Source organism: Ochotona curzoniae, unplaced genomic scaffold, assembly GCF_017591425.1.
Source record: "Ochotona curzoniae isolate NIBS_2020 unplaced genomic scaffold, NIBS_Ocur_1.0 contig_3498, whole genome shotgun sequence".
NCBI lineage: Eukaryota > Metazoa > Chordata > Mammalia > Lagomorpha > Ochotonidae > Ochotona > Ochotona curzoniae.
This window is the reverse complement of record NW_024465885.1, coordinates 40,346,891-40,359,760: the sequence shown is the minus strand read 5'-3', so window position 1 is coordinate 40,359,760 and position 12,870 is coordinate 40,346,891. Positions and strand designations below refer to the sequence as shown.

The 12,870-nt window shown below is 40.5% G+C and overlaps 1 protein-coding gene across 9 annotated transcripts in view; it reads left to right on the top strand.

Moving 5' to 3' along the window:
• Window positions 1-12,870, top strand: part of GRIK1 (glutamate ionotropic receptor kainate type subunit 1) — a 410,134-nt gene that overhangs the window by 307,604 nt on the left and 89,660 nt on the right. For all 9 annotated transcript variants that reach the window (XM_040980713.1, XM_040980710.1, XM_040980711.1 and 6 more), the window contains one exon: window positions 4,964-5,107. In XM_040980713.1, the coding sequence (XP_040836647.1) occupies window positions 4,964-5,107 (144 nt within the window). The remainder of the gene's footprint in view (window positions 1-4,963; window positions 5,108-12,870) is intronic.

The following is a 12,870-nucleotide window of genomic DNA, read 5'->3' as shown; positions in this document are numbered from 1 at the left end:
TTATTCATCAAGACGTTGGGACACTTCACCAGCATAATCAAGGACAGTGCCTGGAAAATTAGACTGTGGTAAGCAAGGTGCATGACTGACAGCTGAGGTGACCCACTTCTCAGGAGAGGTTGAGAAAGCTGTCTGTATTTACACTGGTGTTGATAAGGGAACAGAACTGGGTTCAGCTGTTCCTGCTGTTTCTTTTCCCTTGTCCTCTTCTCATGAAAAAAAAAAAAAAAGATTTTCTGGGTACCAAATAGGTAAAATTCCTCCTGAGGCTTTGATGCTGCGGATGCCCCTTAGCACCAGGCAGAGGATTCTCCTCGGTTGCTCCTTCTGGGGCAAGGCTGGGACCACCTGCACAGTTACTGGACAGGACTTGGTGGTGTAAATACCAGGCTGCTCCCAGGTGTGGTTTTCCAGCTCCCTTTTCCTTTGTGTTCGTTGGTACTTTATTTTCCTTAATCTCTAACTTCCTTCTTGCCATTGGTAGTACCTAAACTCACTGTCAGGAGTGAGAATTTGCCTGAAAGACTTACAAAGCTCAGAAACCGTGTTATATACATGGTGACAGTTCAAAAAGTGTGTGGACAATGAGATTAAAGGATAGCTTTATTTTGGTGTAAAGAGTCTTCGAATACAAGGTTTTTTATAGGGTTGTGAAAACTAAGTATTCTGGAAGAAAAAAACCTTGCTTGAAGTTCAAAAAATAATTTTTTCAAATATTTATTTTTATTATGTTTTTATTGGAAAGGCGGATATACAGAGAGGAGGGACAGAGAGGAAGATCTTCCGTCCCATGATTCACTCCCCAAGTGAGCCGATCCGAAGCCAGGAGCCTCTTCCGGGTCTCCCACACAGGTGCAGGGTCCCAAAGCTTTGAGCCATCCTGGACTGCTTTCCCGGGCCACAGGCAGGGAGCTGGAAGGGAAGCGGGGCTGCCGGGATAGAACCAGCGCCCATATGGGATCCCGGGGGCGTGCAAGGCGAGGACCTTAACCACTTGCGCCACGGCGCCGGTCCCCAAAAAATAATTTTTAAAGATTTATTTTGTTTTTATTGGAGAGGTGGATACAAAGAGAAGGGGAGACAGAGAGAAAGATCCTCTATCTGCTGGTTCATTCCACAAGTGGTTGCAATGGCCAAGCCAATCTGAAAGCAGGAGCCAGGAGCTTCTTCCAGGTCTACCACATGGATACAGGTTCCCATGTGTCCCCAAAACCCATATTTCACTGCTTTTGCAGGCCACAAGCAGGGAGCTGGATGGAAAGTGGAACACCCAGGACATGAACTGCTGTCCAAATGGATCCTGGTTCATGCAAGGCAAGGATTTGGCCACTGGGGCTATCACACCAGGTGTGAAATTCAAAAATTTTTATCCCCCAATAGTTTTACTTTTAATTTCATTTTCCACAAACTTTTTGAACTGTCCTCATATTGCTTCAAAAGACTACAGTTAATCATCAAAGATGCAATGAAGATTGTCCAGAAGCAGCCAAGGCTAGGATTCTAGACTTTCTTTCCCAGTGGAATCTCACCAACAGTACTTGCTCCCCAGCAATGATGTGTAACAACATGTGTGAAGTTGTGCTAACCAAGGAGGCTTCACTGAGTCTTGGTGATCGGGCTTTTTTATTGGGAAATATTCATTAGGCATAGAGTACCTATATAGCCTGACTCTGTTATTTAGTCTCTGGGCCTTCCGGAGGTCAAGTGGTTACAGCACGATGTAGAGCAACAGGACAAAAGATAATCACTCTAAGCCACATTGTAAGCATATACCATTTGCCATTTCCCAAGACCCCAGAATATAGAAACAGCCCAGATCTGCTGAGTTATCCTTTTCCTGCCAACTCCAGTAACTCACGGACCAGTGTGTGCTAGAGAGAAGCCTGTGTTCAAAATACTTAGTTCATGATCCATATGGGGGTTCAAAGGTTTGCTACATTCAGCACTGTGAATTTTACGTTGGGTCTACACACACACACACACACACACACACACACACACACACACACACACACAATGTGAACATAAACATATTGGATCAAAAAAAAATAGAGCATGTTTCTATTCCTATTCCATGCTCAATTCCCTAAATTCTCTTGAGAGTTGCCATTCATGAACCAGACCTCCAGCACAAACTAAAAAGGGGAGGAAAACCAGTGGTAGTTTATTAGTACTGTAAGCAAGTTAAATACTTCTTTCATCTGAGAAAACACTTTGTGTCAAGGGGTAGTGTATTTTTAGAACAAAATGTTCTGTTTTCACTGGAAAAATGTTCACCAGATCATTTTGAACTATTGTTTTTGTCCTTCCAAGTCTGAAAGCAGCTCTAAAGAAATGAAATATCTGTCCCAACTAAGTTTAAAGAAAGGTCAAATGACTAGAATTCCGCATTTTAGATTTGTCTTTCAAATCACTTATGAAATAAATTAATAAAAACACATACGAACTTGTCAAAAAGTACTCTCCACTGAAAAGGGCCGAGATCACCTTAGGGCAGTATCTGTGTATGTGAGCTCTGAGTTAGGGTCCTCACCTCTGCCCTTGCTAGTCGCATCACTTCAAGCAAGATATTCTCCCTCTCCAAACCTCAATTTTCCTGTCTATAAAATGGAGATAATAGCTGTTTCAGAACTTTAATCCTAATAAAGCAGATGAATAGGTAAAAAGCTCACTATGTCTTCTATCTAGTAAGCTGTTCATGAATACTAACTTGACTAATCAATTACTGTGAGCATCAAATCGTCAAACAGGTAACTTGCTTTATCATCAGAATACTTTCGGGGTTAAAAGCATAAACTGTAGGATTAATTTTTAGCATTTTAAAATTGTTTTACCTCCACTAATTTGAAAGCATCATTAAATCTCTGAATTTCTTTAACCATCAAGAAGTAAAAGTTGGTAGTGAAAAACCCGTGTTTGTCAAAGACAGAGAACAGCACTGGATGCACAGTAGGCGTTGTATCGATTCTCGGTAGCATTATTAACTGTATTTTTTTAAAACCTGAGCCTGCCAAGGGTTCCCCTAATTGTAACAACTAGTACAGGAAAGAATGAGGAATATGACTGCTGAATAAGGCGAGCATTAGGTGTAAATCTCAGCCATGCAAAGGTTCAACACAGTCACCCTCACCCTGATGATTTCCAAAAAGCTTGCACTCTCTAATCTACAAAATGAGTGCTGTCAGTTTGGAACTGAGAGGCGTGAGTGCAGTTTGGAGATATAGCAATCACCATCATAATTATTACCAATATAATCTCTACATTTCAATGATAGGGTTGAAATGTGTATATTAAAATCTGAAGATTATACAGTTCTTCTAAAAATTGTATTTTTACTTTAAGCCATGAAATAACAGTAATTCCTTCAGTGGACTTTTATTTCAAAACTTGTGTGTGTCAGACACTATAATAGCAAGCAAAGTTGGCCCTCCATAAATGTTTGCCCTTAAGAATACCACAGTCTTATCAAGAAACACTTTCGAAAACAAATGACAAGAAGTCTGAAGAAAATGCAATGAAAGAGCTTGCACAGAATAATAATGAGTCAGAGTAATTTCTAGGCCTCAAGGAGGGACAGGATGCAAGCTACAGCAACCTCTGTACGCTCTTTCCACCTGCATTAAGACATGATCAACCAGTGTATCATGAACGCTGAATAAATCAACTGATCTCATAAAAATAAATGCTAATCTTCATCCTGTGACCTGGACTCTGGGCTTAACTCTGCCAATTACCAGCTATGTACACACGACCCTCCAAAAAAATCAATATCCTGCTTGAAGGTCAGTTTTCCCACATAACATACACAACAGCTTTATCTATACGCTCTGTGTATCAGGGGAGTTGTGGAGAATTTTTAGCCAGCTCATGTGTTTGAAATAGCAGTAAAAACCCTCAAGGAAGCTGTGAGAGTATTTAAAAGATTTTATCCCTAAACAAGAGGCAAAGAAAAAGTTTTAAAAATCCAGAAAGTATTATGTAAAAGCTTGCAAATCTGAGAAATTTCATGAGGAACATAGAATGCGATATCTAGTGCCCAAATGGAAGGGCTGTTTGCAATCTTTCCTGGAAGGGGCATGCTGCCAACAACAGGTATTCCCTGAAAAAGCCACACATGTTTTCTTCTCTAGAGTCTCCCCAAACCTGAGGTTTAGCTTGATTCCATGATCACAGCTTTCTAAATTCTGGTACAAACAAATGCACAGCAGTAGGTTTTGTGTGTGTGTGTGTGTGTGTGTGTGTGTGTGTGTGTGTGTGTGTGTGTGTGTAATCAAGCCAGTTAGAGAGAGAATGAGAGAGAGCTCTTCCATCTGTCAACTGACTCCCCAAACAGCTGACAATAATAGGGCTGGCCAAGCAAAACAGCATGGAATTCCATCTAGGTATCCTGTGTAGGTAGCAATGTAAGGGCTTTTACCATCCTCAGTTGCATTTTCAAGAAAATTAGCAAGGAGCTGGATCAGACATGAAGTGGTCACAACTGAAGCCATCTCCCAAATGCAATGTTTGCATTGCAGCTGGAAAGCTGAACTGCTGTGCCACAATGCCAGCCTAGCAATTTCTATCAAATATAAAGCAGTAAAAAAAAAATTTGAAAAGTTGTAGATAAATGATGAGAAACAAAGCATGATGTTGAAATACTGAGGTTTAGTAGCTTCTAGCTTATTGTAGAAGACACTCCAAAAATATTAATGCTTAGAGTAAAATCTTTTGTTGTAGATGCAAATTGCTTTTAAGAACTCAAAACAAATTACAGAAATTATTCCAACTTACGTAAGAGTGTGAGGTATTATTTTGGAGAAAATTAGCTATCAGGAATCAAAACTTGTTGAAGGATAGATGGGGATAGATGGCTTTGACAATCGGACAAATACAGAATAGGAAGCAGGGCTAGTGATTTTGCAGATGGAAGCAAATAAGTAGAAAGCGTAAAGGAAGATCTAATGTGGTTTTTTCTTCACAGACTGAAGCAGCTCTAATGTATGATGCTGTGTACATGGTGGCCATTGCCTCCCACCGGGCAGCCCAGTTGACCGTCAGCTCCCTCCAATGTCATCGACACAAACCATGGCGCCTTGGACCCAGATTTATGAATCTGATCAAAGAGGTAAGAAGCACTTCCTCACAGCTTTCCATTGTTGGCTTTTTGTTCAATTCCTGGAGGATTTTTACGTGGGAATGTAGGTGCTTATAATAGTGGAACAATTATCAATTTCTTGGATTTTAGTGTCTGCACGTTGATTCGAACAAGTACCACGAGTTTCCAAGTGTGATGTTGGCAAGTTTAAGGAAAACTACTTGATTTTATCCCTCTCTCCGTTTCTGCTGCAACCCCAGATACTACAAATACCATATATAATTGTTAGAGCTCGTGGATGTTCCTTCCTGTGGTTTGCTCAGTCAACAGGAAGGTTCATCCATCAGTAAAGGGCGCCAGCAAGGATTCCCATTCGTTACCCACAATTCCTGTATATTTTTTTAAGGTTCTGGCTGTATAGGACTATCAAAGAGCCTCTTTATTTTTTATAATACTTAATTTGCCTTTTGTCAGCTACCCAGAAATGTTTAGTCCTATTCAAACCCTACCAGTGCATTTCAAGAATATGGAGTGTTTGGGAGAGGGGCACTTACTAATGCCCTGGGATCCTGGACTATGCCTACTTTAACTTGATCTCTAAAGGTGTTCGAATTCCCTTTACAGAGCCCTGTTCTGAGATCCCTAAACTATCTTTGACTATAAAATATGTCTTAGTATGTATCAATATGATGTAAAGTTCTTTGAAGTATTCAGAACTTGTGATGTTCTGTGGCACCGTTCTAGCATTTTCTCTATGAAATACATAGATCCAGCATGCTAATGGAAAGTGCATTCTTTTTTGCTTTATAATGGAGAAGGGTGGAGTGAGACAAAACCATAAGAGAGAAGAATACTAGGAAGCACTAAGCAGGAGAATAATGCTCAGCCATGGTCAAAGACCGTGTTTTTGTTTATAAGCAATATAATGTGAGCAAGTTGCTTAAACTCTCAGTATGTCACAGTTTTTTTCATGTAAAAGTAAGAATATCAGCAGCTACATTGTTGCATTATGACATAGATAAAGAGGAAAGCTAAAACTTTTGCAGAATAGTGCAGAAACTTAGTAAGACTACAAAATGTTACCACTTACTCATCATTGGAATATACCACTATTGATAGCCTTATTCAGTTCACTGAGTGCAGTACTAGAATTTAAAAATGGCAACAGCAACTAAGAAATTACAAATAGGCGTGAAATGAAATGCTCTTTCTCATGGCTCCAGAAATCTGACATACCGTGCTAATAGAAAATCAGCACACAGCCTCCTCCTTTTCCCATGGTAATGGTTATGTCCTGAATCACCACATTGATTACCTTGATCTTTAACAAGAAAACAGCTGGTTTTCTTTTATCTCATACCAGTGCAAGGAGCAGCAAAAACGACATGAAAGCTAGAGATCAAACACTGGGAGCACCCCCAAGCATATTCTTGCCTGTATTAACTTGCATAAGAAGGTGAAATTACCAAACATACTTAGGTATGTTTAAAGAAATAATAAGCTCCAAGATGAGGGATCATGTTGCAAGCAAGAAAGCATTTTATGTTCTCTGATTCCAAAAGCAGAGCCCCCATTCTCCAGCTCACCTTTGGGAGTGACGGGAAAGGTGTCAGGAGATGCAGCAGCATCCTTGGTTAGCATTGAGCTCACGCTGTTTTTGTTGTCCTAGTCGCTGTGCCACATGCTATCTCCAGCAGAATGTGGTAACTGCTGAGAAGATGGTGCAGGGACACTGTAATGAAAAGCAATGTCCCAGCTGCCACTGTGGGAATTCTAAAGCAAAGACATGAAGGAGAGAAGAAAAAGAAAGAAGGAAAGAAAGAAAGGAAGGAAGGAAGAAAGAAAGAAAGAAAGAAAGAAAGAAAGAAAGAAAGAAAGAAAGAAAGAAAGAAAGAAAGAAAGAAAGAAAGGAAGGAAGAAAGAAGGAAAACACAGGTGTTTCTTTGAATGGAAAAATATGAACAAGTCTCCTTTTCCTAAGATTTATTTATGTTTATTGGAAAGCTAGATTTACAGAGAAGGAGAGATAGAGAAAGATCTTCCATCCACTGATTCATTCCCTAAATGGTCACAACAGCCAGAGCCTGATCCAGTCAGGAGCCGGGAGTCTCCTCAGGGTCTTTTACACTGATACAGGGTCCCAATGGACCATCCCCTATTGCTTACCTGGTCAGAAGCAGGGAGCTGGACCAGAAGTGAAGCAGCTGGGACATGAACCAGTGATCACATGGAATGCTGGCTGTTGCAGGCAGAGGCTTAGCCAGTTGAACAATCAGCCAGGCTCCATTTCTGGTTTAGTTAGAAAATGTAAGACAGGTATTTGGTCTTAAAATTTTCTCTGGTACTTTAGCAGTTCTTTCTTTTTTAAAAAAAAAAAAAGTATTGGGCCCAGCGCAGTGGCGCAAGTGGTTAAAGGTCCTCGCCTTGCACCCTCGGGATCCCATATGGGTGCCGGTTCTAATCCCGGCAGCCCCACTTCCCTTCCAGCTCCCTGCCTGTGGCCTGGGAAAGCAGTCGAGGACAGCCCAAAAGCTTTGGGAACCTGCACCCGCGTGGGAGACCCAGAAGAGGCTCCTGGCTTCGGATCGGCATAGCATCGGCCCGTTGCGCTCACTTGGGGAGTGAATCATGGGACGGAAGATCTTCCTCTCTGTCTCTCCTCTCTGTATATCCGCCTTTCCAATGAAAAAAAATAATAAAAATAAATCTTAAAAAAAAAAGTATTGATTTGAAAGGATTGATTGATTGATTGATTTGCACACACACACACACTCAGGGCAAGGTAAAGGTGGGGTACTTCCATCCACCGATTCACTCCCCAAATGGCTACCACAGCCAGATCTGTGTCAGGCCAGAGCCAGGAGCCATTTAAGTCTCCCACTTGAGTACATGTGGGCCATCCTCCATGGCTTTCTCAGGCACATTAGCAGGGAGCTGGAATGGAAGTAGAGCAATTGGGACATGAACCAATGCCCATATGGGATACTGACATTGCAAGCAGTAGCTTATCTGGTTACCCTACAATGCCAGTATCACAATTCCTACTTTCTAAAGGAATTTAAAAACTGAAATCAGATCTGATGTAAATGAGTAATTTTGCAGATTGAATTTATGAGATGAAGATCAAATTCATTTCAGGATATGAACTTGCTAAGTAGAGATGGTTGTGTGTCTTCTAATCCCTGATAAACTGCATTTGTCATTCATGGTGACACTCAGAGCTGCCTCCCAAGCTGACCATCCTTCAACTTTTGAGGCTGTCTAGAAGGAAGGGGTAAATTAAAAAAAAAAATTCAAACTTGATGGAACATATTGTAGTGTTACCACTTTGGAACATTTACTAAATAAATACATATTTGGGGCATTGTGAATTTCTACTCAATAACCTTTACTGGGACCCTGTCATGAAGATAGTATTAGCATGTTTCATAAAGGACACCTCCAAACAAGAAGTGGAAGGCATGGTTTCTTTAAGGGATATTGTCTAAAAGATGCTAAAGGTAGTTTCTATCCTACTGGCATAAATCACACATCTAGGGAGAATATCGAGCTTCATTGGCAGCTTTCCTATGCCCAAGGATAAAACCTACAATCTACAGCAGGATGTACAGTCTTTGGTGATCTGGTCCTCACTGCCATCTCTCATCTCCTGACCAGTTCCCAGTTATTAAATCTTCTGTGACTCCCTGAAAAGGCCATCTGCTTCTATCATATTTCCTCATCTTTGATTGAATTACTGTCACTCTTAGGGTTATCTTTTGTGTCCAACACAAGCCCTAGATCCTAACAGCCAGCCCTGACCCACAAGTGTAGGCTTCCAAAACACACGTTTGTTTCCATAGCACCCACTGCTGTGATATCAGGATCCAAGCTGTGAATTTCCAGTCTCCATGCCCTCATCCTTGGACAATGATCAGTGTAGAATACACACTCCCCCACCCTCAAAAAAGATATAAGCCATGTGAATAATCAATAAATGAATTAGTAAATGGGAAAAGCCACTGATAAATGCATTTATAGCCAACAATCTATAAGCAAATCTGAATACTTCCAAGGCACACTCAGTACACAATTATCTTGAAAATTCACTTATTTTAGGCCAGATCAGAACTAGGAGGCCATATCAAAACCAGGAACCCAAAGCTACTTAGGGCCATTCTTCGCATTGGCAATGAGCTGGATTGGTAGCAATGTATTAAAAACTCACACTGGCACCCATATGAGATGTCAGCAACACACCTGGCACCTTTATCTGTTTTGGCACTGCATCAGCTTAGGACACAAATATTGTGTCCAGAAACAATTCAGTAAGATAGAGTCAGAGCTGGTGGGATGGGTCTGAACCCCGAGGACAGAAGCTCTGTTAGGTGAGTGAGTCTGGGTCCTACTCATATTCCCAGCTGTGCATTGCTGATCCTGTTATTCAGACACTGAGGTTCAATCACGATATACTGTCTTTGTACTCAGTCAAGTCATGCAGCTTCTTTGTCAAAACTCTTTTCTGTAATATGGAAATTAAAATCCAAATTCCTTGCATTGGTAGGATAACACACCTCTGTGGGTTGGTTAGACAAGTGTTTTTCATATATGGGCAATTCACAAACGGTGTTTCATCACCTGAAAACTTCTGTTAATGATGTTCATTGTGTTAGGTGCCGTCAAGAAAAAGGAGACAACATACAAAAAACATGAATGTATTGCCAACCACACATGCTGTTACTTGTACTGGTGTCATTGCCATTATTTTTGGAGTCAAAGATGAAGTGGTTGTTTGCAAAAGAGAATGAAGGACCTACAAATGGAAAATCAAGTGTTCTGTGTATTCAAGCACACAGCACATAGGATGCCAGCTGTCATGATGGCAGGCAGTGAGGCACATCTAACTCTTCAAGAAGGGTGATCAGCCAGTCCCAGTTGAGGCTGCCATAATATAATGCCATCTATTTGGTAGTTTATAAACTAAAAATTATCTCACAATCCTGCAGTTTAGTACCGGTAGATTGGGTATCTGATAAAGACCTGCCACTTTGTTCATAGATGGTGTCTTATCACTCTAATCTCATATGGTAGATGGAATACTAAACACATAAATGATCAAGGTGAACAAATATTCACACCATAATGTGAGACATCAAAAAATGGTGTGGCAAGCATGTCTCAGATCAGACACGGAGATGATACATCTCCAGAGGCCTGCAGTCAGACTTCCTGTTGGTCCTGGTTCAGTTCCCACAGGCTATTGGGGGAATTAGGGGAAGCAGTTGTGCTGGGAACAAGAAAATAGATCATGTTGGAACAAAAGGATCTCCGATCATATGTGCTTTTAAGAGCAGAAAACTGAGTACAGACAAAGGAATTAGAAATTCTACCATGAGACAAAAGTTGTCATTGTTTTTTGTTTTGGTCTCAGTGTGTTAAAATAAAACAACCCAAGAATCCACCATGCCCACAACGCAGATAGATTTGTGTGCAGTCCCCGAGATCTGACTTTGGGATCCATTTAGCCCACACCAGCAGGGCCTGAATGGTTTTAACGTAGGATTTGTTTGAAAGGAGATTCCAGTAGAGTGAACAGCAAAAGTATACTTGAAGCAAAGCCAATGCCATAGTCAAAAAGCCCTTTGTGGAAATAGTAAGAAGTATGAATAAATAGATATGTGAAAATCATCAGAAATTGCCTGAATTGAGACATTCAAAATTAATTGATAATTGATGGGGTGCCCTGTTCTTTTTTCTTTTTTGTTGTTAAGAAAATTTTTTTTCCTCTAAATTTATTATCAACAGTACATAAAGACAACCAATTTTTGTTATGTCAAATATAGAACTATAACTTTACACTGTAAGTCTTATATATTATTAACAGATACTTTTTAAATTTTTTCATATAAAGTGGACAAATATTATCTATACAGATTTAGGAGTCTGCATTCCCCACTCTCCCTCCTTACTCCTTATTTTTTTTTCTAATTTTTACAATATCATACTTTCACTTACTTTGCAATCACAGATTAATCACTCTTATCTAAAGGTATCAACACATGGCAAGTGGAAAATAATACTAAATTTAACAAAGAAGAAAGACAAAAAAAAAAAAGCAAAGAAGTCCCTTGGGAGTGTAAACAAAGGCTGTACATGATAATCGAATTCCAGAATGTCAGTCTCAAAGTTATAGATGACATTTTTAGGGCTCTGTGTCTCAGAGAAAACAAGGTATTTGTCTTTTGGAGACTAGCTTATGTTGTCAGCGCAATGATTTACAAGTGCATCCATTTAGTTGCAAAAAAGATAAGATTTCCTTGTTTTTACAGTAGAGTATTATTGCATGCCCTGTATGTACCACATTTCCCTGATCCAGTTGTACATCAGTAGGCATCCAGGTTGAAACCATTCTTCCTGAGGTACACACAATGATGTTTCAAATATTTCAACTTGGTAACTGTGTGTCGCTCTGACTGAAACAGCTAAACCCACAAAGATTATGAAGAAATAGGACACATCTTTATGTAGAAGTGCTCCTTATTCAATAAAGAAAAAAAAAGAAAGAAAAGGGAATTTGTTCAAGAAAATGTGCATTGTTCTTTGAGCACAACCTAACTCTCTCCATTTGTTTAACTACATCTTGTCAGCTCCTTGCTGGAAATTTCCACTTGGATGTCCCACTGTCATCCCCACATGAAGAATTCTCTGATAGAATCCATTATTGTTTCTGTTGAATCTAGCACTGCTAAAATAGACTGCACCAGCGAATGGCAATGAGATTGAGACCTCAAATAAGCCAACTTTATTTTGTTCCCACAACCCATTCAAAATTATTCAGTATAAACTTGAGCAGATTCCAGGACTTTTTTTTTTTTTTTTTTGCTTATTTAAGGTAATCGCAGTTCTACAGAGTGACTGAAAAATCTTTTCTAATTTATTAATCCAAAATCACACTTGGTTTAACATCCAAGTTTTTCCCTTTGTGAGGCACCTGCTGCTGGAAAGCTCTCATGAACTGAGTGATCATGGTGGCTTCCTTTCTTTTTCCTTTCCTTGCCCATTACCTATCTATTCTCCTGATTATTATGTTTTCCAAAAGACTAAACATGAAGCAATAAGACAAAACAAACAAATAAAAAATGAATCTTATTTCCCCAGGCTGCTCTGTGCTGTCTGGACTTGGCAGATAGTTTAAGCTGGTATCCTTGGTGGGCCTAGAAAAGCCTTCAAATAAATTTTGTTTTTCTCAAAATACTCATTCAACTCTGTGTGTTCCTGTTGGGCCATCATAACTGACATTTATCTGATTCAGATCAATGGATTCCTACCTCAGTGAGAGCTCCCTCAGACCCTGGTCAGGCAACAGTAAGTCTCATGCTATCTGTGGCAATGGCCTCCTGATGGCACCAGGCAGTCCCACAGAGATGCTGAGGATCCAACTCGAGCAGTTTGGGTAGTGCTTCTAGTCACAATGGAGTAGAAACCACTCATCTCTCTCTTTTTTTTAAAGATTTATTTTTATTATTTTTTTTTTATTAGAAAGGTGGATATACAGAGAGGAGAGACAGAGAGGAAGATCTTCCGTCCGATGATTCACTCCCCAAGTGAGCACAGCGGTTGATACTATGCTGATCCAAAGCCAGGAGCCTCTTCCGGGTCTCCCACGTGGGTGCAGGGTCCCAAAGCTCTGGGCCGTCCTCCACTGCTTCCCGGGCCACAGGCAGGGAGCTGGAAGGGAAGCGGGACTGCTGGGATTAGAACCGGTGCCCATATGGGATCCCGGGGCGTGCAAGGCGAGGACCTTAACCACTGCA